This window comes from Oratosquilla oratoria, chromosome 35, assembly GCF_046742065.1.
Source record: "Oratosquilla oratoria isolate Oo_2021 chromosome 35, ASM4674206v1, whole genome shotgun sequence".
Classification (NCBI taxonomy): Eukaryota; Metazoa; Arthropoda; class Malacostraca; order Stomatopoda; family Squillidae; genus Oratosquilla; species Oratosquilla oratoria.
In genome coordinates this window covers 24,475,234-24,501,399 of record NC_134811.1, presented here as the reverse complement: position 1 = coordinate 24,501,399, position 26,166 = coordinate 24,475,234, and the positions used below count along the sequence as shown (strand labels likewise).

Sequence of the window (26,166 nt, the reverse complement as noted above, 5' to 3'; positions counted from 1 at the left end):
AACTTGTCGAATGACATGATACATAAGTTGCAGGTTGGGCACCTTACGACTTTGGCGTCGAGTTCAAAAATCGATTTGAGGCCCAGGGCTGCCTTCGCCTTCACCCCCCACCTTCAACACTTTGACGTATTTTGACAGATTCCCCTCCGGCTAAATACGGACTGAAGGGATCGATTCAGATGCGAAGGGACTCTTGGGCGATCGAGAACCCATTCCGGCCTGAGGTGTTTTTTTTTTTTTTTAAGAACCATAAAACCGCGTGTCCTAATCCAGAGCAAAGTCCTTGAACTATGTTACTGTGTTGGAAGGGTTAAGGATGACGTGCTAGGATTTCTTTCGTCATGTTCACCCCCCTACTCCCTCCCATCTCTCAAGAAAATGTGTCTAGGTCATCATCATTATCATCATCATCAACATCACCATCGCTATCAATTTCGGTTGATGTGGCACAAGTACTATTTACCTGCTCATTATTTTTTCCAATAAGTTATGTTATCCGAAGTCTTCGAATGATTCTCTTGTTCCCTACAGAGTGATTCCTCTGTGGGAGAAGGTGCTCCTGTTCCAGATCGTGGTCATTGGCCTCTTGGGAGGCATTGCGACCACTGTATTTGCCTTGATGGACATGCTCGACCCATCCTCCTACAGTGTGTCCTGCTTCTCCTGAGGAGATCGTCCAGTGGTCTTCCTCTTCTCCCTCCTCTCCCGCGGCGATCGACGACGACGACGACGACGACGACGACATTCTACTGCTTCGTCATCACATCCTTCGTCATCCATCCTCTTCTTATTTTTCTTTTTCTTTTTACTATTCCCATCCCCAATCATATACACACCTTTTCGTTTGCTCTCCTTTCCCCCTGCTCCTCCTCTTTCTCCTCTTCCTATTCCTCCTCCACACCTTTTCCTTCTCCTCTTCCTTCTCTTTCCACCACATCGTTCCACTCTTCCATTTCAGCCCGACTGCTACCTCGAAAAAACAAAAATCGTTCTTTTTTGCCCACCCCCTCACCCCCTACCAGTCGACCCCGAGCCAATGTTTTCCCGCATCACCCTCCCGGCACTCATCATACCATTTTCTTCCTATTACCACACTTTCGCCATAACACCACCACCCATCGTCTCCGGTCGGTAGTGTCCTTTTCCTCACCACCCAGAACGTTGGAGTCTTGCCGGATGAAGATGGCCGTCATCAAGGGACGTAGCCTACACTTTCATCTCACGATGAAGCCTCACTGATCTCTTACGATGTCGTTGAAGCGATCGTAAGATGTGATCGACCAAGGATTATTTCGTGTGGTCTAGTGCTTTCCTGTCTCAAGAGTGACAAGTAATGAAAACAGTGTTTAGTACAACTTTTGTAGTATTTATTAGTGTCAAGAGTGTTTCGCATGTATTTTGCAGCAGGTGCATATTGTAGAACATAATGGTGCCTATTGGGTCTCCCCTCAGTTGATTGAAATCGCTTGGAGGTAACCAGAATAAACCTGAGTTGAATATATACCCTCAAATGGTTTGGTTTGGATGCTTGCGTCTTTATTTCATTTTATTTCCATTTTTTTATCCATTACAGACATTTTCTGTTCTGCATACAACCTTTCAGAAAACTTATAGCGAAAATAACCAAAAATAGACTCGGATTACGACTCCTTTTATGAATATATATATATATATATATATATATATATATATATATATATATATATATATATATATATATAGTATATAGTATATGTACATGTTCCCCATGGCTTCACAACCGGTACGCGGCACGGTCACCTGTGATCAAACGCGCGCTTTTTCCCCGTCTTTCTCGCCTGATTTCCTCCACTGCCGTGAAGGGTTTGTGGGGGATCCGTTATATACGGTTGCTTGCAGTCCTCTTGTCTACAAGAGGGCCACACATTATTAATCAGATATCCATCTTATAAATATACCATAGGGCATGCTATGACTTGGTGCTCTAATACAGCAGACGTTGCCACCACGTGAAGCTAATGTTAGCCTCTGTAGATGACGCATCGCATTTGGCAGCCTGACCGGACTCTGTTGCAGCGCGATTGCCAACACCTATTGTACGTGTTGGTTTAGTGGATTTAGGAGGATCTGCCCGCACTGGGCTTGCCCACATGCCTAGTAATACCCCACAGTGTATCGTGTCTGCCAACACATTCACTAGTGTAAATGGTGTAGCAATGTTGCTGGTATCTGATGTTGTTGACTGCAGTACCCCGTTGCCATATTGTGATGAAGGGACATGTTGATAATGCGGTTTAGTACATCAATGTGCTTTGCACTTTATAACTTACCAAACGCTGGCAACTTGTGACGTGATGTTAGTACGCCCAAGGTCGCCTTAGAGTATCTCATAATTACGAAAATAGTCAAAATAGTATTTGTTATTGAGATGGCTGAATGCAGTGCGATGCACTGAATTAGACCTCCCCCAACCACCCACACTTTCTTTCCCGTCTTCTTGATTGTTTTGTACTAATCGTCGTATCAGCCTTTGAACCAAAAATAATCGCGCCATCACTATCTAGTGATTATGCCACCACAGCTTGCCCGTCCTGATAATGGGCTATGATGTCTTCATAGAGTGCTTCGCAAGGCGGGTTCAACCCAGAATAGATGGAAGCGTAGGGGCGTTGGCCAGCTACCACAGTTGATGGTCGTTGAAGTTGGCTAGGAGGGTTTCACAGTAAAGATGATGGTTATGAAAATAATTTTAACAACAGCCTTTCATTTGTTTATCATCATTTTGTCATTATCATTACTTTAATTGATATTATCATTACTTGATCGGTATATCTGGGATCCATAGATTTCATCCACGATCATTATTATTATTATTATTACTATTATTATTATTATTACTATTATTATTATTATTATCATTTTTACTATCATTTGTATGATTATTATTATTTTCATCAATGTTACTACCATTATTATTGTTATTGATCAACTTGAAGAAGGAAACTTACCCTGCCTGTAGAATACAGTGAACACACTAATATCATCTCACTTGTACTGGGGCTGCACATCGAATATTTTATTCTGGTGAACTCAGGCGATTTTATTCATCTCGAGAAGAACTCCAGGCACGAAAGGGTTGACAGTTATAATGATAAGTCAACTCTGTTGTATAGAATGAATCTACCTATGAATATTAGCTTTAAGTCTCCGGTTCTCCTTCAGAAGCTGCGTACCTGACTCTGCGTCTACCTCAGCTAAAGACAATCACATTGTGACGTTAAATTAAGACGATAGTATCGCCGTCATTTTCTGACTTCAAATTACCCTTCATCGACAAAACCCACAGAACAAAAGTTCATCAGCACGTTGTAATGCATCGTGGAACTTTGCTTTATTTCGCATTAGGTGCAATTATAATGGTTAGAGAAATACGCCAAAGGTAGGGTTTGGCTGTTTTTGGATCTGCCGAAATACGCCAGGCAATGCATCGTTCTACAGGGTTTGCTACAGCACCGTACTCATCCCGTGTTAAGCAAAGCAAAATAGATTGTCAGCACCCTCTTATATAATCAGACTAAGATAATTTGAACATTCGACGATAAAATGCATTGTTGGTAATTATTTCTTCTATGCTCATTACCGGGATTTTTTATGCGTCTGAAAGCGCCACATGTAGCAGGGTAATGGTGTAGTGGATTCTGTGCCGTAACGCGCTAAATCAGCCGAACTTGGCCTATTGTTTACATTACTTCGGCGATACTCTCCTGTTAATCTAACCTAGATCCAATAACCCGAACGTTTAGTCTTTTCTTATTCGCTTCTTCGCCCCCCTACTTTATTACTATTTTTGGCAGTAATAGGAGCGGGCTCAGCCCAATAAAGAGTTTCATCTTAGTGCTGTAGACCAAGTTGCTCTGACCGACGCTTTGCCTGAGTCTGGAACAGTTGTCGAAGGAAAATGAAAATAAAAAAGTCCTTTCTCTTGAGCGTTTCCTTACCCTTCAACTGAAACTCCACAACCTGGAGCACCAGCAGGAGTGCTGAAGAAGCCATCGCTAATATACGGGTTCAGACACGCTGCTGTAGCGTTTTTTCGTACCTACCGCTTCCTCCACTTGAGGAGAGGTACGACTGAAGGTAACTGTGCTAAAGTGGTTAGGAAAAATGTGTGATTCCAAGTTAGTTGTTATGTTGTACACATGTGCTAGTATTGCGTACTGTGAAATATTGTTTGCAGATTTGACTAATCAGTACTTGCGATCCAAGAAGTCTGTTCAGCTTGTGCTATACGTTATAAGCAATTCTGCCAAACCGACTTTAGCACATGCCTCTCTTATTTACCATTTATATGCTACTTGATATTTTTTCTGTATATAGGAAGGGAAACTGTATATTTGAATGAGTACTTCACTTTTTAGGATTATAACTGCGACTCAAATAAATTCTGTGACATTTGGCAGAGCTTTTTCCCCATGTGCCATGTCGAGGTGTCACAGGTGACAGTAGTGACGATCTGATAATTGGTGGTCAAATTGGCACGTCGCACTCTGTGAAACCCCGCTTCTGTCCCACCCTGAACGGACTCTGGAGCGCAAGGACTATGGAGTTTGTCTTTTTCTGATTCTTTGTCTTCTAGGAAAACTTCTTTGTCGATTATGTCCACACATTCATATCGCCTCTCTTCTTTCTTCTAATGTTGGCAGTTCCAGCACAGTGTATCTGGTCTTTCTTTGTATGTTATGCCAACTAGCCTGGAAACCATCTTAGTAGCCGATCTTTTTATTTTCTCATTTTTAGGTATTTCTTTTTGGGTAAAAATCACACCGCTGCAGCATACTGACACACCTGAGGTGTATCAGGTTTTCGACGATTCTCATTCTCATATCCTCGTCCATGTAGTTTGTGTGTGTGATTCACCACGGTCTTGAATCACGTGTTGGACTCATGATCGACAGCAATTACCCTGCCGGAGGAGAGCTCAGAGTTTACATATGGCCCGATCTATGAATAATATTGTGACTTCACACGTACACACAATTCCTTGCCCATCTGAGTTAGAGTGCCGGCTCGCAGTGTAGCCCCAGGTGAGGCTCGACCTCAGATCGCTGACTTAGTGGTCGAGCGCAGTACCCCACACTATCGTGCTGTGTGTGTGCGTGAGCGTATGTTCGTGTGTATTTGGTGTACGTGTGCGCGAGTTGTGTGTGTGCGTACGCGAGCGTGCGAAGAGAGAAAATAGGAGGGAGAGAGGAACATATGTATATTACACAGAGGCAAGACATTTCATCAACAAAGTGCATGACATAGGTGTTCTCAACGAACACAAACTGCGGAGTCCGAGTTCTATCCTGACCCGATCAGGATGACGAATCACGGACGTAACTCGCCGTCACCCGCCACCCCCATGTAATCTTCAACAGCCCAGTGATTGGTTGCTCTTGCCCACGAATCAATAAGATTTGGGTCCACCACCACGTGGCCGAGTGCTGGTCCCCCAAACTCTCAGCACCGTGATATACTATGCAGACTAGATTGCCAATGCTGCCGACATGTGATTTAAATCACATAGATTGCAGTGCCCCGGCTGATCGAGACTACAGATCGTTCTCTCAATTGGAAGTTTCTAAAACTTGGAGCTCTCCAATATTCAGAAGAAAAATTCAACAATAGAGACAGATTGCGGATAGGAGAGGCACTTTCTAGCATGCTATGTCACCGAAAGGCGTTTCCGTTCCAATTATTAGAAACCTCCGAATTTTAGAGATTCCTAGGATTGTCTGTGGTGAAAGTCGGTTGGAAGCGTGACAGCGATGGTGGTCGTGGTGAGAGAAATGGTGGTGTCAGTGGTGGGCAGTGATAAGGCCGTGGTTGCAGTGGGTACAAATGGTTTTCTCGCCCTTACTAGCTTCGGAGTGTGTGTGAGACCAATACTCACCGTTACTGCCTCACGCAGCGAAGTATTGCATATGGAACTGTTGCCATCTGTTCGTCGGCTCGATGTTGACACCGCGGTCAGTACCTGTCCCACCCACTGCCATCATTAATTTATATATATATATATATATATATATATATATATATATATATGTGTGTGTGTGTGTGTGTGTGTGTGTGTGTTTTAATAATTTAATTGTTTATTTTATTTTTTATTTGTTTTATTTTATTTTATTTATTCATTTTTATTTATTTTATCTAATCGCGCTGCACTCGTCCTCTAGTGTGGTCCAAGTGAAGAGGGAAGAGCAGGGAACGGAAAAAAGGTCGCTGGAATGTGGTAATAATTTTGGCTAAAGGGGATTAGGATGGGGTAGGTTAGGGTAAGACTCCTCTGTGCTTTATTTATTCTTTTATATATCTACTTATTCATTTATCTATTTATTTGCTTATTTATTTATCCATTTATATATTTACTTATTTCCTTATAGATTAATCTATTCGTTTATTTATTAATCTAATTATTTTCTTATTTATATATGTATTCATCTATTCATTCATTTATTTGCTTATTTCCTTATATATTAATCTATTCGTTTATTTATTGATCTAATTATTTTCTTATTTATATATGTATTCATTTATTTATTCATTTATTTATTTATTCATTCTATCTTGCCACCGTAAGCCTCTCTGCTCCAAAACCAGTGGAAAAAGTACTAAAGTTTCTAACCAATTTGCGTTTTCTCTATATTTTCTTATATTCAATTTAATTATATTTAATTTCATTTTATTATTATTTTTTTCCTCTTGATCTATATATATGTGTGTATATATATATATATATATATATATATATATATATATATGTATGTATGTATGTATGTATATGTATAAAACAGGCGAGTAGTCGATTTGTTGCACCTGTAGGACCCCCACGTGACACGACTAGATTGTGCACGCGTATTATTTTTGTAACATAAGAAATAATATGATTAAACAAACCATTGTATGTGTTCATAAATATTATTTATATTTGTGAAATTAATATTGCCACAAACCATGATAGCTTTTGTAAAAAAAAATCGTGCAAATGTAAAATGATTGTATAATTTTACCAAGTGTTGAAATATTGGTTATTTTCATTCAATTTTAGTGCGGTCAGAAATTGATTATTCACAAACTCCTCCTAGGTTTTTGCAAATAAACCCCTATAACCATATATATTTTGAAGATAAACATACGAGATGCATTTCTTCACCTTTTGGCTGTAGATATTTATTGTCAATCCACACACACACACTAACACACGCATGCAAAAGAATGTGCACATGATATTTATGTTTGTGTATGCATTTATTTTCAAACTAGGGTTTCCCAACCTTCGGGGGGGGGGGCGCACACCTGGGAGGTGGAGTGTTTAAAGATATATTTAATTTAAAAAAAATGGGTAGGGTTAAGGGTTCAATTTAGGTGTGGTATGGTTAGGTTAGGGATAATTCACGAACTCGCAGCAACGCGCGTGTAATTTGGCTAGTATACTGTATATATAAACTTGAACGGGACAATTAAATCTACGGTAATTTATCTGCAAAATCACTCAACGATGACGTCACTTAGCGACCTGAGGAACGACCAGCGTTTTTGAGGTGGACCTCGACGCATGTGCTCGGAAAAAAAACTAGACGAAGGTCACGAAGACTGACGAGGGACAAGTGAATAAGAAGAAACATATGTCATCTGTGGAAAGTGGACTTCGAGGAATAAGGAGCCGCGTTTGGGTTTGACAGTAACTGGGGATGTCCGCCGGATTTCACCGACCCTCCTTTGCCAAGGCAGCAGCGGAGATTGTCAGATTCCTTTATTGTATCTATTCATTTTTATATTTTTCTTGTTGTTTATTTATCTGTTTCATTTTATTGTGATTTATTTTCTCTTTTTATATTTAATTTTTACTCGTGACTGACAGTTACGTAATTCAAAGTGAACTTTCTCAAAACGGGAAGTTATTTTCATTTACTTAAAGTCATGTCTCAAAGGCAATCTCGATTAACCCCTCTGTCTTGGTGAATTTCATTCTGGCATCCGACGATTTAATCCAAACGAGGGCAGGAACCTAAACTAAAAGGAGTTAACACCACCCTCACTTAGCTGAATAAAATCGTTAGGTTGACGCAGACCAGAACCAAATATGTGAAGTGCACCAGATTTCTTTGTCGTTCCGAATAATCACAATGAACATTATAACAGTATGAGTAATAATGATAATGATAAGGTCATGGACGCATATATCTACCCGTGGAGTGACCTAACCTTTAGTATCCTCTTAGTGTGACACATAGTCTGACGTCACAGACACACCGTATCCTTTCTTCGTTTTGTTTATTTTCACTCCATTAAACGTAACTCCACAAAATACCATTTCAGCACTTCCGTTTCTTTCCTGTGACGTTATTTCCTGTTCGTAATATAAACTCCTCAAACCCTCCCTCCCTCCCTCCCTCCCGCCTGCATTCCTCGATTCTTATTCAGACCCCCACGTGTAGACACCTTTTCCCAATTACCATTGGCTCAGTCTAGTGGAGCCATTTCCTTTCTACAAATTCCCAAAACTCAAATTCCTCCCCCTCCCTACTCATCCACCCAGACGTCCTAATCCCTTCGAAGGATATTCAACCACTCCTAGCCTACGTCTTCTTCTTCTGCTCCTCATGATTCAAGTATAACATGTTTCGATTCAGTTGGGTGATTGCATATCTGAGGGAGAGGTGGAGAAGGTGGGGGGGTGGCGTCTCGGCAGCATCCCTCTCCTAATCATAGGCACGGCTTGTCAGCATTCTCAGACAGGCTCGCTCACATTTCTTTTATTTTTCAAGATGCATCAGATTGCCATCATCAGCAATGCAAATGATGAAATGTTTATGCTTGTCCGAATGAACAAACGTCTCTGTGGATCTTTCTAGAACTGCGCGTTTGTTTGCTTGTGTGTGTGTGTGTGTGTGTGTGTCCGTGATTGTGTGTGTGTGTGTGTATGTGTGTGTGTGAGTGTGTGAGTGTGTGTGTGTGTGTGCATGCGTGTGCATGCATGCGTATGTTCCTACCCAATCATCCCTAACCTGTTATATACAGGGTATGAACTATACTTGTGTGTGTCCCGTCTATACGAGTATATCTCCACTAATCTTTCTTGAAAGAAGGAGGAAGAAGAGTAAGTGCCTGAGAGGAACCACCGGTATCCCCCATCGTCTTAATCCAGGCCCATTCCCCTTAAATGAATGAAATCCTCTTCTTTTACCCAGAACTAAATCTAAAGAGCGTGAAACCGCCCGAATGGACTGATTAAATATTCTTATGAACACCTTCAGAAATTTGACGCCCAGTAGACTTTAGTTCAGTTGACATAGGAACACCAGAAAGAGGGAGACTGCAAGAAACCATAAGGCCTACACTAGGCAGTTTCATGTCCATTAATATCTATCTAACCTTCACTTAAAACAACCGATATTTTCATCGCCCACTACGTGGTTACTAAGTCTATTCCATTCGTTGACCACTCTATTTGTAAACCAGTTCTTGCCTATTTCCTTCTTAAATTTTTATTTTTCCTATTTAAATCTATTACGGTGAGTCCTGCCCTGTCTTCTTAATATGATTATCTTGCCTGCATCATTTTTATTAAATACCTTGATCTACTTAAACACCTTTATTAGTTCACCCCGCACTCTGCGTCTTTCTAGAAAGTGTAAATTAAGGTGCCTAAGCCTATCCTCGTAAGGTAAATTTCTGACCCCGTGTGTATCCTTTTGGTCATTGACTTCAAACGATTCAATTTCCCTGGGCTGTGGGATTGGGCCCATACAAGGGCCTCGCTCATTTGAGATATCGTTCAGAATCGGTGCTGAGTGGAATGACATAGCGTTATGCCACAAAGCCAAACCTATGTAGTGTGACACGACACCAAATGATCACCCACCGACTCTTGTCAAAGAATAGGACCTTATGATCACCTTGTTTGTCCAGAAAGGGTTTCGTGTTATTTTGAACACAAGTAGAACACGAAATAGCTTCGTGTCGAGAGATGTTCTGTGAGTCATAGCCACGTGATGCCCACGTCAAGATTGCGTCACGACTACGTCACCGGACCAGAGACTTCCCAACACAAAGACCATCTTTCTTCTCCTTTGTCTTTTTTTCCTTTATTTTTTTTTCTTTTTCTTTTTGTGTAATCGAATCTCCTTTTCCTTTTTCTTCTTCCTGTTTTTTTTATTTTTCATCTACTTCCTTTCTACTTCTTATACTTCTCGTTCTTCCTCCTCGTCTTCCATTTCCTCTTCCTCCCCCTTTTCATCTTCGTCTTCTCCTTTGCCTCCTTTCTCCCTATTTTCTTTAGATGCAATTGAATCTGCTACGATATGTGTTTATCTTTCTATTACAGACTTGGCTACCTCCCTTGTAAAGGGGAAAAAGCCCTTGGTATATAGATAAATAGAGATAGACAAAAAGACAGATAGATAGATAGATAGATGGGTGGATCTATTATAGACATTCATAATCGAAAAGACACTGCCATCACCTTCATTTTCCAGGAGCATTTTCTAATTTCGTCCAATGTTTTTGGCGACAACCTTTTGTCTATATTTCTATCTGTTCACGTATGCAATTATATATTCATCCATTATTTACTTACTTGGATTTATGTATGTATAATTATAGGTTTTCGAGTTGTTTCAGAAATAGACACATTCTTGATAATGATGGCAATGATAACGATAATAATATTAGTAATAATGAAAATAACAGTAGTAACAATAATGATTATAGTAATAATAATATGATAATAATAATAATAATAATGATACATACATACATATACCAAGGCTTTTTCTCCCTTACTAGGGAGGTAGCCAGAAAGGAAAAGGCATAAAATCATTCCCGCCCATTCCATCCCTGAAAACACTCCGCACCCCTCCACCCTCCCTCCCCTCTTAGCACCTCCTAGATGACGGGTCATCCCTGCACCTTGTCCACTGCCCTGGGTCAGAAGCAGTGTCGCAAGACACAGCACATCCACAGCAAGGCCGCTTCATTAAATCGGCGACCCCCCCTCTCCGTCCCCCCATATAATGATAATAATAATAATAATAATAATAATAATAACAATAATAATAATAATAATAATAATAATAACAATAATAATAATAAAATATGATAATAACAATAATAATAATAATGATAATGATGATAATAATAATAACAATAATAATAATAATAATAATAATAATAATAATAATAATGATAATAATAATAATGATAATAATAATAATGATAATAATAATAATATTTAATAATAATAATAGTAACAATAATAATAATAATAATAATAAAAATAATAGTAATAAAGATATCAATAATAATAATGATTAATGTTGCCTTAAATTTCACTAACTGAAACCCCGCAGCCCCGTATGGGGTGGCGACGATCCTCGGGCCATTAGACAGATATCTCAGGGAAGAAACGTTGGATTGTTGATTAATTATGCTGCATTCGCGTTGGTCCGATTCTAAGTCACCGGATAACAAAAATAGGAGGGGAGCAGTCGCCGGTTGTCAGTTTTCCTGTTGTGAAAAGACGGAAAATTAAAGCCAATGCCGCGCTTTCCGCTTCTGGTGCGTTCCAGTTGACGTCCGTTGGGTGCACATGAACGCAACTGGTGCATGCTCAGGAGCGCCGCCTGGGAAGAATGGTTGCGTCAAGCATTCTACAGGAAATTTTATTTTCCACCCAGATAGTATTTCCCGTTTATGTGGGCGTTTTATGCATTTTTTATTTATCTATCTGCTTATCTCTTCATTAATTTTATTCATATATTTGTGATTCTTATATTTTTCAAAGTTTATTTGTCAACTAAACTTTAATTGAGCTCTTCGTATTGATTTTATGGATGATCGGTCACACAAACAGATGATTGTTGAGGAAAGCATAGATAAATCATAATTTAGATGGAGATAATTCCTAGAAGCGAATGATCAACGTCATCTCCCACGAAGTTAGAATGTCTTGTACTGTACGTGTGGCTTCGAAGAATGTGTGTGGGTGGGCATGTAGTGGTGTTGAGATTGGTGGTGATGGTGGTGGTTGTGGTGGTGTTGGTGATGGTGGTTGTGGTGGTGGTTGTGGTTGTGGTGGTATTGGAGTTAGTGGTAGTTGTAGTGTTGCTGTTGGTGGTGGTGTTGATGGTGTTGGTGGTGGTGGTGACGATAGTATTGGAGTTAGTGGTGGTTGTAGTGGTGTTGGTGTTAGTGATGGTGATGAGCGCGTATGTGGGTGAAGAAGCGAGAGGCTTTTTTGTTTTTTTTGTATCAGAGGTCACAAAGTCCAATAGGTCAAATGTTCTTCTTTGGTTGAAGTCCTTGACATCACTGTGGACTTTACAAGCTCACCCAGAATCTTGTCTATTTACAGTATTAACTCACTTGATCCGCTTTTTTTCGTGTTTCTACCCTTCCATCACCAGCGTGTCCATAGGAAAGGGGAGGACGGAACTAAGTTTCCTGTCCCTCTTTGAAGGGACCGAGTTAGTAGGAGAGGTGATCCAGCAATATAAAAAAGAAGCGGAAAGAAGGAATAGTTCATGTTAAAGATAGATCAGCTAAAGGAATTTAAAGAATGTTGTGCTACTCTGAACCATAGGGGTGTCGTAGATAATGGGTTTCACATTGGTGTTTGGGTCAATAAGGATCACATTGTTACTGGTTGTCTTTGGTATGGCCTTTTCTTCTTCGCTGTATACATATAACACAATTCTTGCCGAAAAAGGTAACGCTCTGAGGAGTTTCTTGTGCTGAAGAATCTTGTATCTGGAAATTGTCCAAATGTTGCTTTATTGTCTCGTCTGTTTCTCTCTTTGGGTAACTTATTATGAACAAGAAGTTCTAGCAGTCCGTAATTCAGTATTTGTAAGTCCAAGAAGAGGGCTGAGTGAGGGATCTAGACGGGTAAAGTGGTAACAATTGGTAGCTTTTTTTTTTTTTTTTTTTTTTCCCCTCTGGGCACTCATTAAGAACCTTAGAAGCAGACACCCAAATTTGCGGCTTTCTCATACAGTGCAATGGTAAATGAGTTGATACCAAAGTGAACTTAAGATGTACAAGAAAAGAAGTGGATGGTCAACTTCTATTTCATGAGCGTAGTTGAAGAAAAAAAAACGCTTAAAAGTATTCATAATTCAGAAAATCTCTTCTTCATCTTTGGTTCTAATAAAGCTACCGTCTATGTATCTTGCATACTAAGATATTTCAAATTTAATATTTTGCGAAAATAGACTTTATTCTACCGTGCCCGTGCATGAAATATCGAAGAAGACATCCAAGTGGGACCCCATGGCAACACCAATCTGAGGCTCATTGTTTATTACAAAACGAGAAGAACCTCCAGCCTGCCTCGCCATGAGAAACAACTGCCTCCTTCCACACAGAAGGTTCCTACAAGAAGGGAGCACCACTGGTAACAACTTTCGTTTCAGCACCATTGGTGACTGCTTTCGCTTTAGCACCATTGATGACTGCTTCCGCTTCAGCACCATTAGTGACTGCTTTCGCTTTAGCACCATTGATGACTGCTTTCGCTTTAGCACCATTGATGACTGCTTTCGCTTTAGCACCATTGATGACCGCTCTCGCTTTAGCACCATTGATGACTGCTTTCGCTTTAGTACCATTGATGACTGCTTTCGCTTTAGCACCATTGATGACTGCTTTCGCTTTAGCACCATTGATGAATGCTTTCGCTTTAGCACCATTGATGACTGCTTTCGCTTTAGCACCATTGATGGCTGCTTTCGCTTTAGCACCATTGATGACTGCTTTCGCTTTAGCACCATTGATGACTGCTTTCGCTTTAGCACCATTGATGACTGCTTTCGCTTTAGCACCATTGATGACTGCTTTCGCTTTAGCACCATTGATGACTGCTTTCGCTTTAGCACCATTGATGACTGCTTTCGCTTTAGCACCATTGATGACTGCTTTCGCTTTAGCACCATTGATGACTGCTTTCGCTTTAGCACCATTGATGACTGCTTTCGCTTTAGCACCATTGATGACTGCTTTCGCTTTAGCTCGTCATACTCTATCTAAAAGGATAAGAGCTCATCTGAAGGATGGGGGATATTCTACGACAACACCAACACCTATAGCAGCTTCTTCTCCACCAGACAACAACTGGAAACGCAAACTCCTATTGGTACAGAGAACAAAACAATTTAAGGATGGCAGAATCAGTTTGCATCCGTCTGAAAAAAAATCCATAAATATCCAATTACAACCAGATGCTTCTCTCCCGTCAATGAAAAGAAAATTCTCAGCTCGCCCACATTCCGTGAGTCGGTTTGGCCAGTGGTGTCCCTCCCATGGGATTGCCCGGTGGGTGTAAATCCCATCAGGTGGAAACAAACACACAAGGTTTTTTTTTCGTCTACTAAATACACACTACTATATACACACATAAATAATATGTGGGTGCGTCTATGTGTATGAGTGTGTGTGGGTGTAGACAGACTAAATCAACAGTACTTTTGTATGCCTACGCGTAAACTGTTGGCCTTTCCATAACTGGTTCTTCCACTGTGGCAACACCTCCTGCTGTGGGCAGCAAACGGGATGTGATGCAAGATCCTGACCGTGGACTCACCACCCGCGCCTTCCAAGGAGAAGCTCTTCCTTTTCCGTACGAAAGCCCTAGTGACGTCATCGACGCTAGAGCGACAACTTTTTGTACCCAGGGTTTTTAACCATACACGCACACATACACGCACACACACGCACAAACACACACACACATACATACGCTGCGCCTCGAGTCATTACTCCAACTCTCGTGGGCAGGGAGTTGGGTGTGTGTGTGTGTAAGGTCCTAGCATTACCCATAGATCGGTCATACGAGCTCTGAGCTCTCTTCCGGGAGGGAAATAGCTGTCGATCATGAGTCCAACACGTGATCCAAAGACCAAGGTGAATACACACACACACAGACATTCTCTGTAGGCGCACAGCTGAATCCATCAGCAACTCTTTGTATTCGGGCTTTCACCACACTCTTGTCTTTTTGTTGGGGCACAGGCTACTGCAAGTTCTCATTTACCGCTTCTTTATCTTGTTAGCCTCATATTCATTACCCCAACCTTACCTTTCTCGAGTACCACCTCATTCACATTGAATTCTATTAATTTGTATCATCACTCCTTTCATTTTTCTTCTCTATCTCGTCACCATAAATTGTAGTTCCCTTCTCCTACTGAGGTGTCAATATTCCCATTCTTAATAGTTTTAACGAAACATAATATTTTCTCTTATGTGTACATTGATCTCTAACCTGGCCAATACTACTTCGTCTATTTTAGTGTACTTCACTTTCAAGCTCTGTGGTTTTTCTATTTCCTTGCGCCTAATTCCATCCTTTGACACCATATTTTTCAATCTCTGGTTTACCACTAAAAAAAAAAAAAAAAATAAAAACGTCGTTTGCTTCTTTGCTTTAGTTATCTGTTCTCTTCTTTTCCTTGTTTTTGTCCATTGCATCTCTTCCTACTCAAGCCTTTTTAAAATTGTCCTTCTTCGTTAATTGCCATGTAATATTGGTTATCTTTGCCCATGTTTTGCTATTTCAACCTAATTTTCTTTGACCGTGGCACCCTTGCAGAAAACTTCCTAACCAAAACACTTTCTCAGTTTGCCCTGCATTTTTTTGTGGTTCTTGCTTTTCTCTTTCTGATCTAGCTGTGATGTGTTCCTCGTACCGCCATTCATTTTTTAACTTCTCTTGCAGCATTTCTTTACTTTTTATTCTCTTCATCATTTCTTTCTTTACCTTCTGTTCCTCCTCGTTTAGTGATCTCATTTCGTTTAGCCCTGTGGTTTTCAAACTGATCCACTCCTTATGGACCCTGGAGGTCCATGTAACGTTACTGGGGGACGGGATCTACACACACAAAAAAAAAATAGCAAATTAGGGTTCCACAGTAACGTTTCAGTGGTCCATAGAACAATTCCGCTTCGGAACTGTTGCTACAAGTGAAAACTGGAATGTCAACAGTAAGGTTCGCCACATCAAAATATTTTTAATTGAAACATTGACGTAGTTTCGGTTCTTTTTATGGCAATCATCAACTTTAATGCTGCTCCAACAGAAATCTGTTGTTTTTTTTCGTTTATTGTACACTGTATATTAAAAAATACATGCATAGTCTCTGATATCGTGACATTTTGAAGTTGAAGGGTCTTCAAGCATCTATTTGACGGTCGACAGAGTTACGCAGTAAGTGTTAACTTGGATGTTGAAAGGAGTGGGTATATTACATGTATTTCTGTTCGTTATGTTCTTATGTTACTTGCTACTAGAACTGTATTTTTTTCTTGTGTATATACACAAATCCTCGGATCAAATCGATGTTAAAAATATGTAATGTATTTTATGTTAGGGGGAAATATTTGCATAAATAATTAAATATACAATGTGCAGATAAGCCTATTTTCTAAATAATAAACACACAAGAAATAACCTAACAAATCTACACATAGAAATAATTCAATTTTTGGAGTAAAGTTATCATAAGGGCACCACCAAAAACCAATTAAGACTAAAAATTGTCCATGGGTTTAAAAAAATAAATAAATAAGAGAACATTATTCCTCTTATGCATCTTTACACCATTTTTTTTCTGGGATACATAATTTAATATTGTTCTTCGTCCAGTCTAGCCATGTTATTCTCTTGTTTTCTAACTTATCCTTTTCAACTTCTAGTTCATCGTATGCTAATTCTAGGTTTAAAATTCACTTTTATCTCAGCCTGTTTACTCCTTTTAGCTGAACAATCCAATTCGTTATCATTACTCCTTGAGCTGAAACTTTATCGTCCAGCTTAATCAGATTTGTGTGTGTGCGCTCCTCGTGTGTGTGTGTGTGTGTGTGTGTGTGTGTGTGTGTGTGTGTGTGTGTGTGTGTGTGTGTGTGTGTGTGTGTATGTGCGTGTGTTTTTTTTTACGTGTGTACGTGCGTGTTTATAAGTGTGTGTATGTTTGTGTGGGGGGTATGTGTGTGTGCGTGTGTGGGTATGTGTGTGTGTGTGTGTTTGTGTGGGGTGTGTGTGTGTTTGTGTGGTGTGTGTGTGTGTTTGTGTGGTGTGTGTGTGTGTTTGTGTGTGTGTTTGTGTGGTGTGTGTGTGTGTTTGTGTGTGTGTGCGTGTGTGTGTGTGTGTGTGTGTGTGTGTGTGTGTGTGTGTGTGTGTGTGTGTGTGTGTGTGTGTGTGTGTGTGTGTGTGTGTGTGTGTGTGTGTGTGTGTGTGCGTGTGTGTGTGTGTGTGTGTGTGTGTGTGTGTGTGTGTGTGTGTGTGTGTGTGTGTGTGTGTGTGTGTGTACGCGCGTTTGTGCGTGCGAGTGCAATGGCGGGGAGGCCCTTTTGCGTGTAATCCTATTGGAAGGTTACTACTTTGATGGGTCCCTAACAAAATCAATAGTAAAACAACACAAAATTGCCGATGGTGTCGCACAAAAAACTTCCAATACAAACACGTCAGTAAAAAGATTAATATTTCTTATACTGAGCCTTTAAACATAGTTATCATAAAACCATATCTAAGATGGTGAAATTTATTTTTTGAGAAACTCCCAGATAATATTAGGTAATTGATCAAATCGTCCCTGTCTAAAGGCTATATTTTATGTCTATATATTTTATGTCACTGGGCTATATTTTTCTCCCATATCTGACTTACATAAATCTAGATTTCTCTGAGTACATTTCAACAGTAAGTCTAATTTTCGTTTAGTCTCTTAGTTCATCATTCATCTATGACGGAAAGATGATTTGGTATTTGGAGAATTGAAAAATAAGATATTGTAACCGAAGTCGTTTTCACCCATACGAACTCTCAACTGTCGGCTGTGTTGAAGCCCGTGGAAGACCAGTGCGATAACCCTTTAAGCTGGAATGTCAACAAAAATTTTATTCACTTAAGTGCGTCGTCGCTGTGGACTTTTAGTCACATCACACTACCTTCCCACTTTCCGTAATAATAATTACCGTAATAATGATAATAATAACATTCATCTTACTATTTTTTTGCAGCTAAAATTTTTGCATTTGAAGGTGGCAAGATGCCACTCTGCGGTCAGTTCGGTTATAAAAACATGAATCCTGCTGAGATAAATATAGATATCACGCCACTGAGCTTTTTGACGTCATAGTCTGTTTAGGTTTTGCGTCATCGATGACGAATGCGCTGACGTCATAATTTTCCTCCGAGCTCCAGCTCGGCGTCCAATGCACGAATAGGTATGATGTCAGACTGGTGTTTTCAAATATCTTCCTTTATTTTCCAACAAAGAATCTTATGTTTTCCGTGCTCCAAAAGAGCATTGCAGCTTTTCGTAGACCCAAGGAGTTAATAAAAGATTAGCACGTGGATTTATGGATACATTGAAGGTGGAATTTCCTATCGTCTGTTTGTTGAGGATAAAAGTGGAACAGAAAGAGCCTCCTGGCTGGTGTTGGGATGCCTCCCGCCCCGCAGGTGTGCTCGCGCTCTCTTGCTCTCCCTTGCTTTGTTGGATTACTCCTTTTTAGCATTTATTAATTGGATCATACATACATACATACATACATACATACATACATACATACATACATATATATATATATATATATAATATATATACACACACACACACGTGTGTGTGTGTGTGTGTGTGTGTGTGTGTGTGTGTGTGTGAGTGTGTGTGTGTGTGTTTGTGTTGCTTGGTTTTTCCATTTTGTGCACAGGTCCTACCATATACATACACACTAACCAGTGCCCTTGACTAGTATGATTTTTAAAATATGAGAAAAAAGTGGAAGAATGACGAAATATATGGGAGGATTTCGAAAGATAACCAACTTCGATTCAGAAAAGGAAGGTCGTGTCTTTCAAATTTATTGAATTTTTATTCAACGGCGACCGATGTACTACGCGAGAGAGATGAACGGATAGACTGTGTGTGTTTGGACCTGGTGAAAGAGTTTGATATGGTATCTCACAGGGAATTTGCTGTTTTATTATTATATATTTATGGAGGAAATATTAATGAGGACGACGGTAAAGGACGAGATGTCAGATTGGATGGAAATATCTAGTGGAGTTCCACAGGGTTCGGTGTTGGCCCCAATTATGCTCCTGATCTACGATGATATGATATATGGAATGAACTGTTAAAACAATCTATTTGCTGTCCAAGGTTATGAGGGCAGTGAAAATGGACTTGATTGTATAAGGTTGCAGGAAGATCGAAGTAATGTAAAGAAATGGATCCAGAAATGGAAATTTAATTTTATTCTAAAAGAGAGAATAGAGAAAAGTTAGAAATAGTAAGAAAAAAAGAAGGAGCTGGGAGTGTTGAACATGGATTTGTCACCGGTAAAACATACCAAGGAGCCCACAGGGAAAATTCATAAATAAATTAAAAATATCTTATCGATAATAATCTACATGGACGAAGATATAATGAAGCTCATAGATAACCTAATACCACCCCCCCAGACTAGAGGATGCTGCAGTGGCATGGTGCCCACATGGAAACGAAGATGTGATGAGAAAATTCAAGGAGAATAGCCAAGATATTTCCAATCCCAACTGACAAGCATACGAAGGACTAATTATAATGGTTCTGCCAACATTGGGAGAAAGATGAGAAGGAGGGTATAGGATAGTATTCGGGACAATGTGAAGAATGGACATAGTTGACATATAAGACTGGGGTCAAAGAAATATCAGAAAGCGCGAGGGGAAATATGTTTGGAGGGTAATAAGAAATATATAGATGTCCAAGATGTCAGTGAAAATGATATAGATGTAGGAATATGCGTAACAATAATAGTAGTAAAGATGATGGTAATGATAATAATAATGATAATAATGATAATAATAATAGTAATAATAATAATAATAATAATAATAATAACAATAATAACAATAATAATAATAATAATAATAATAATAATAATAATAATAATAATAATAATAACAATAATAATAATTATAATAATGATAATAATAATAATAATAATGATAATGATAACATTGGTAATAATGGACTCCCGTTAGCCGGAAATCGATGTTGCCAGAAAGGAAGAGGAACTTCCTCGTCCTCTCATCACCACACTGCGCCCCTCTCACCCCCTTCCCGCTAAAACATGCGAAGATTGCATATCATCATCGCATGATACGTAAACCTGAGGACCTTGATTTCCCTGACGGCTTCACGAAGACCCTGCAGAAGGTCACGGGATATGCTGTCGGGGTGAAACTCCGCCCGGAGCGGTGGACGAGTGTTCGGGTAGAGATATTTCCCAGGTGGGGCCGGATTTCCGTCCGGATAATCCATTGTCGGTCGGACGCCTCACTTGTGCTGTACATGGTCCCCTCGGAGCGTCGACAGAACACATTTTCAATCATTCTTCACACCTCATATTTCACTTATACCGCCATCTCTCTTGTTATGGCTTTATCATTTCCTCACTGTCTCAGTGTTCCCAACACGGGCCTGGGAGTTGGTACCCCTGCGATGAAATCGTTTTCTTTGTATCAAGTGGCACTTTGTTTACAGTTTCCTGCAGACAAGATCTTCGTTGTCGTTATAACAGTATCCGCGGAAATCACTGTTATCATGAATAGCATCAGAAGCTTCTCAACTGTAAAATGATTGACAGTGTTTATTTGAGCCAAATGTTTGAAATTCTGAAGCAAATATCAAACCAGAGGGAGCTTGCGGTTAATGTGATCAAAATCACCACCTATTTAGGTGTGCAAGCTTGAGGCTACGAGACCTGATAGCCAGTGCAATGGAACTGTATATTAACCATGAGAAAGCATAATGTGCATTCATTGTATCTTACTAATTGACATTTCTAATTTGCAATGAAAATATACCTTTGTTCAGTAATTGAATATATCTAATAATTTCTCAGTTTTTTTTATCATTAATCCTTTTCATATTGGATTATCATTGGAGTACGAGATTTTTTTTTTTTTTTTTTTTTTTTTTAGATAATCAAGGTTAAGAACCACGCCTCTAGAGTAATTGCGTACTTGTCAATTCTCACGTTTTTTGTGTAAGTCTTTCGTAATTTCTATTATTTTCAAGTCTTACGGCGTAAGTTGAAACTTACGCTTTTTCTCCGCATGCGATGTGTTTCTAATGTGTTTGTTTTAACCCATTTTAAATAAATTCCCTTTTTTCAAATGTTTTCATTATGTGCTGTTCATACTGTGTCATGTGGTGTTCAGATTGTGTCATGTGTTTTCATATTGTGTCATGTTTTCATTCTGCATTTGTTTTGAAACAAATATGTATTGAATGACAAAAAATATATTTTTCTTGGCCTTATTACCGTTTTATACACAAATTTGTGGTCTCTAACGCAAAATCTTACGGCAAGACACCACAGTAACTTGACAGGTATGTAATTGAATGAATAAGGATTTTATTTATTCCCTCAGTCTTTAATCGTGGTGTTATTCCCCTGCCCTCATTGAAAGATTGAACTACTATGGCCTTCTCTTGTTAACCTTGGTCACATATAACCATACTGTACCACGCCTTTGTTTCACAATTCATAATTACTATTTACACATGCAAATTCCAATTAAGTAATTTCATATATTCATCAGTTGCCCTTCAAATCAGCTGGGAACATATTAAATATTCGTGGGACTAAGTATTAAAGCTTTCTTTCTCTAATCGTATTTGAACGTGATTCAAGTATTTGATATTTACCTTATGCATTACAATGATTATCGATAACTGACCTTGCACCTGGTTCTTGATCTCAATGGCAATGGAGAGAGCTATTCCGTCATAAAGAATTTGTTTCGCAGCCTTTTTTATTTTATAATAAAAAATATACATTTTATTGGTACTTGAATATTTATAAAATTATTTCAAAGCGAATTAACCCACGGACCTATACTAGATTCATATTTGGCCCACGGACTTACATCTAAGTCATATTTTCGATCCTCTGACAGAAAACCGTTGTCCGTGCGTGCTTTCTTGGTGGTAAGTACATGTCTTCGTCGTCTTTGACACCAAATTCAATCCCAGCATCTTTCCTTCCTTTCCGTGGCGCTGGTTTTTTTTTTTTTTTTTTTTTTTTTTTTTTTTTTTTTTTTTTTTTTTTTTTTTTTTTTTTTTTTTTTTTTTTTTTTTTTTTTTTTTTAAGCTATTTTGCACGTCTCCAAGGAGTGATTTATATCTTATCTCTGTTGAGAACTTCAATAGTCCAGCACTTGTGGCCATTAGCTTTGCACTCACGTAACGTTTTGCTGCCAATATGAGACTCCACCCCAGTCCTCTTCCGTAGCTGAAGTTCACGTACTTTGCCTCAAGTTTTCGCCAGCATCATTTGCAAAATTTGTGCATTTTGTCGTAAATAATAATAATACAATTCTACAATCGTTTAGTTCACATTTTTAATTTGTATAGGGCAAAATTTATGACGGGTGTTGCCTGCCATAAAATACGTCATCTGTCAATATCCACACGAACCAGATAGCCTTCCACACTGAATGAAGTCCTTCGTTAGCCTGAATCGAATAATCTGAATCAAGATTTGAGCTGTTGGAATATTGAACTCTAAATACTACGATGTTAGATTCTGCAATCTAAATAATCTAGAGAAAATTACATTTTTATAAACGTCACAGATTAAATTAAAGGTACCCCTCATGTACTTTAGTCTCTGTAACAAAATGTTAGTTTAGATTGGCTGGCTGGTTGCCATGGACTATTTTAGTAGCGTTTCCATCCTTATGGACAATCTGGCGCCGTTGCTGTGTTATTTTTTATTTCGTACGTTATTTTACTTAGTCAAGGGTATTTATAGTTTGACTAATAGTCCAGTTTTTTGTAGGATGTTGTGATGTAATTGAGGCAATGGTGTTTTGTCGTTTCGGATTTGGTGTAGTCAGTGCTGTTTGAAATTATTGATAAGAGTAGATAGTTATTGCGGAGTGTTGAACTGGGCGACGTAGCAGTTTCTGTGATATTTTGGGGGGAACTTTACATTGACAAATGGAAATCCATTGTGATAAACGGAGTGCAATATTTATTCTGATATTATTCTGGGTCGTGTTCCCTTGATGACTGGTGTAGGATTTGTTCATTCATCTGGGTGTTGGTTAGAATTAGATGTGTATTCATTCATTGCAATCGGGTCTGGTGGGGGCATTGGGGGATACAGGAGACTTACATATGGTTTAGTATTAGTGTGTAGTTAGTACTGGGAGGGAATGTATTTCAGTTTGTAAATTTAATGTTGAGGCTGCGGTGGATACTGTGGATAAGGGAAAATTATTTTTGTTTTTATATGGGGATTAGTTTGTTGGCGTTTCTAGGGTGGGGAGTGTGGTATGGTTGGTGGGGAGTGTGGTATGGTTGGTGGGGAGTGTGGTATGGTTGGTGGGGAGTGTGGTATGGTTGGTATATTCCATTATGTCGTCTCTGGTCTCTCACGGAGTGTTAGATATTTTCTTGGAATGGGAAAGTTGTAGGTCTTGTAGTGGATAAAGGAAGGGGCGAATGGCTGGGTGAGAAGGTTAGGTTTGTACAGGAAGTTCTTGTATACTTTTCTTCGGGTGGGATAACTGGGCGTTTGTGAATGAGGTCTTTGATTCTGAAGAGAGTTCGGAGTTGTATTCAAATTCCTTGTACTTCAGATGGATTTGAGGTGTGTGGTTGATCTGCAGGTTCCAGTGACACTGACGGAATGATGCAGAGGGGGTGGGGAGTGATGTACTATGTGGATATCTCTTGGTGTAGTCATTCGGAACTAGGTGGGGATTTGACGAACTGCAGCGCTTCCGCGTATGACTCCTGGTCTGATCATCTTAGGTTATACTGTACTTGTTTTCCGGTTTCTCTGAAACTAATATTTTCAGTCATTGATACAACTTCGTTTTCATACTGATATGCTGTGCAATTTGAAGGTGATAAAAGGTGGTCTTGCTGGTAGGTTATACATTTGCCAGAGTCTAAGCATGGGGTATCATGTGCAGGGGCTGTGAAGTGTACATATGTACCTCCTAAGCGCCAACATCGTTGTCTAACGTGACCAAATCACTGACACTTGAAGCAACGACTCTGCTTCTTATCGTAACCTACAATCAGGTAGGTTGGAAGTTGTGGTTGGTTTGTATCGTTTATGGTTTTCACCACTCTGTACACTTTATTACTTTTGCTCACCTCAATATTCTCTCCATTGTTTCTTCTGTGTGGTATTGCAGAGGTGGGATGCGGACTACTCCCAAACAGGTGTCAAATGCTGTACGTGGTGTTGTTTAAATTGAGTTACCTACCAGGATCGTCAGGGCTTTCACTCTGTCATAACGAACTCTTCATTCTACTTTTATAGTTAGGCTATCTCCTTGAGGCTACATATCACGGAGTTCCACATTGGTCTTCAAATTCATCATATACTCTCATGGGGCATTTCTTCGTAATTAATTCATTGTTGATAGATTTTAGAACCAAGAATTTGGATATTCTAGAACAGGGTCCATTTATCTTGTTCGAAATGATGGTTAGCAAGGTTTGGTTAGCTCGGAAATGTTACATCCCTTAGTCACCTTAGTGGGATCAGGGTTGTAAATATTGACTTCCTTAGATCTGTTGATAACGACGACAGTAGTGATTATATATGACCCATTGTAGAGAGAGAGGGTAATTACTCTGGTGTTACCATTGTAGAATGTTCTTGAATTAGAGACAGGCCTCATCGCTTCGCTCACACGGAAACGTTGCAGGGCAGGGAGGAAATCCAACAGGATTGTTGCTAACTTATTGTTATTATTTTGCTTTCATTGTTATCAATCATATCGCATTGTGGATGGCCATGATAGGGGCGGCTCCCCAGCCTGGTTAGGTTTGGGGAGGCTTTGTTTAGGACACTTTTTCTAGCCCCTACCCCGTGTGGGGTCAACAGAGCGTACCCTAGATAGGGCTGCTCAGGCGTGTAGGCTGCTGCCGAGTTGTGTGACACCTGTCTTCACACAGGATGGCCATTGGGCATACACCGTCTACCATATGGTCTGTAGCTAAGGAATTCCAGAGATCCTCATCTCCTGTCCCCACAGTCATACACCTACGCCGGAAGCTTTATGGTTGTTAGTCGGAAAACGAAGTTATTGTTAGTGGGAGGAACTGAATAAATATACTGTCAGTCTGTCACTGTCTAATTCTTGGAAACCCCAGGTTGGAACAGGTCCCAAAGAACACCGCGTGGAGGTGATGGGGAAGCAGTTGGTCCTCCTTTTCCAGGCTTCCAATCAACGAGCATCGCCTCAAGATCCTGCCATCCTTTTATTAGTAGGGAGATGTGAAGAGTTGCCGGACCTCGAAAAAAGATTCATAACAGGTACTCGATACCTGAGGGAGTTGACCTTCGATCATTCCAGATGTTAGGGGTGCTGGAAAAGGGTCCCATGCAGTCATGTAGCAGCCGTAGTCGCTGTAACTAGATGTCAGGGGATCCTGAGGTCGGAAAAGTTTAGGAAATACTATCCTAGAATCAAACTATAATCAGTATTAGAAAAATCCCCATCACCATTCCCATGCCCACCACCTCTACACTTATCTTTCCTCACACTAAATCCTTCCATCAGGGGGCTATTGACTGCAAAGGTTTAAATATTCAATATTTCGGAAGTACGGTGATATCCCTCCGGACTGGACTCGTGCAGCATTCTTTTATGAATGGAATATGATATCCACTTGAAAAAGAATACAGGTCACTGTTAATGTCTATCCCACCATTCTGCTATCTTCCGTAAATCTCTCCTTTAGCATCGTTTTGACAACTCTTCGGAGCTATATTGTCCCCGAGGGTAGAAGAGCTGGTTATTAATGACAAAACACACCAAGATTTCCATCGATATTACCATTGTGGATCTTTGCACGCGCATCACATGGTCGATCACAACTCATATCATCCTCATTCAAGACACCAAAGCAAGTGACTGCTCTGGAATTGCGCGCAAGTGGCAACGCTAGCTACTTTTGATTTATTTATTATTGCTATTATTCTATATGTTTCTGTTTATTTATTTATCCAATTGATTTACTTTACATGTTCAACTATTCATTTATTTACTGTGTATACGCACACACACACACACACACATGTATATATGTATATATATATATATATATATATATATATATATAT

At 39.6% G+C, this 26,166-nt stretch overlaps 1 protein-coding gene across 2 annotated transcripts in view; it reads left to right on the top strand.

Annotated features, from left to right (window-relative positions):
- The window catches only part of LOC143018586 (uncharacterized), an 87,897-nt gene extending 83,937 nt beyond the window's left edge, over nucleotides 1-3,960 (top strand). For both annotated transcript variants that reach the window (XM_076174079.1, XM_076174080.1), the window contains one exon: nucleotides 532-3,960. In XM_076174079.1, coding sequence (XP_076030194.1) covers nucleotides 532-667 — 136 coding nt within the window. In that variant the 3' untranslated portion in view covers nucleotides 668-3,960. The remainder of the gene's footprint in view (nucleotides 1-531) is intronic.
- The last annotated feature ends 22,206 nt before the right edge of the window (nucleotides 3,961-26,166 follow it).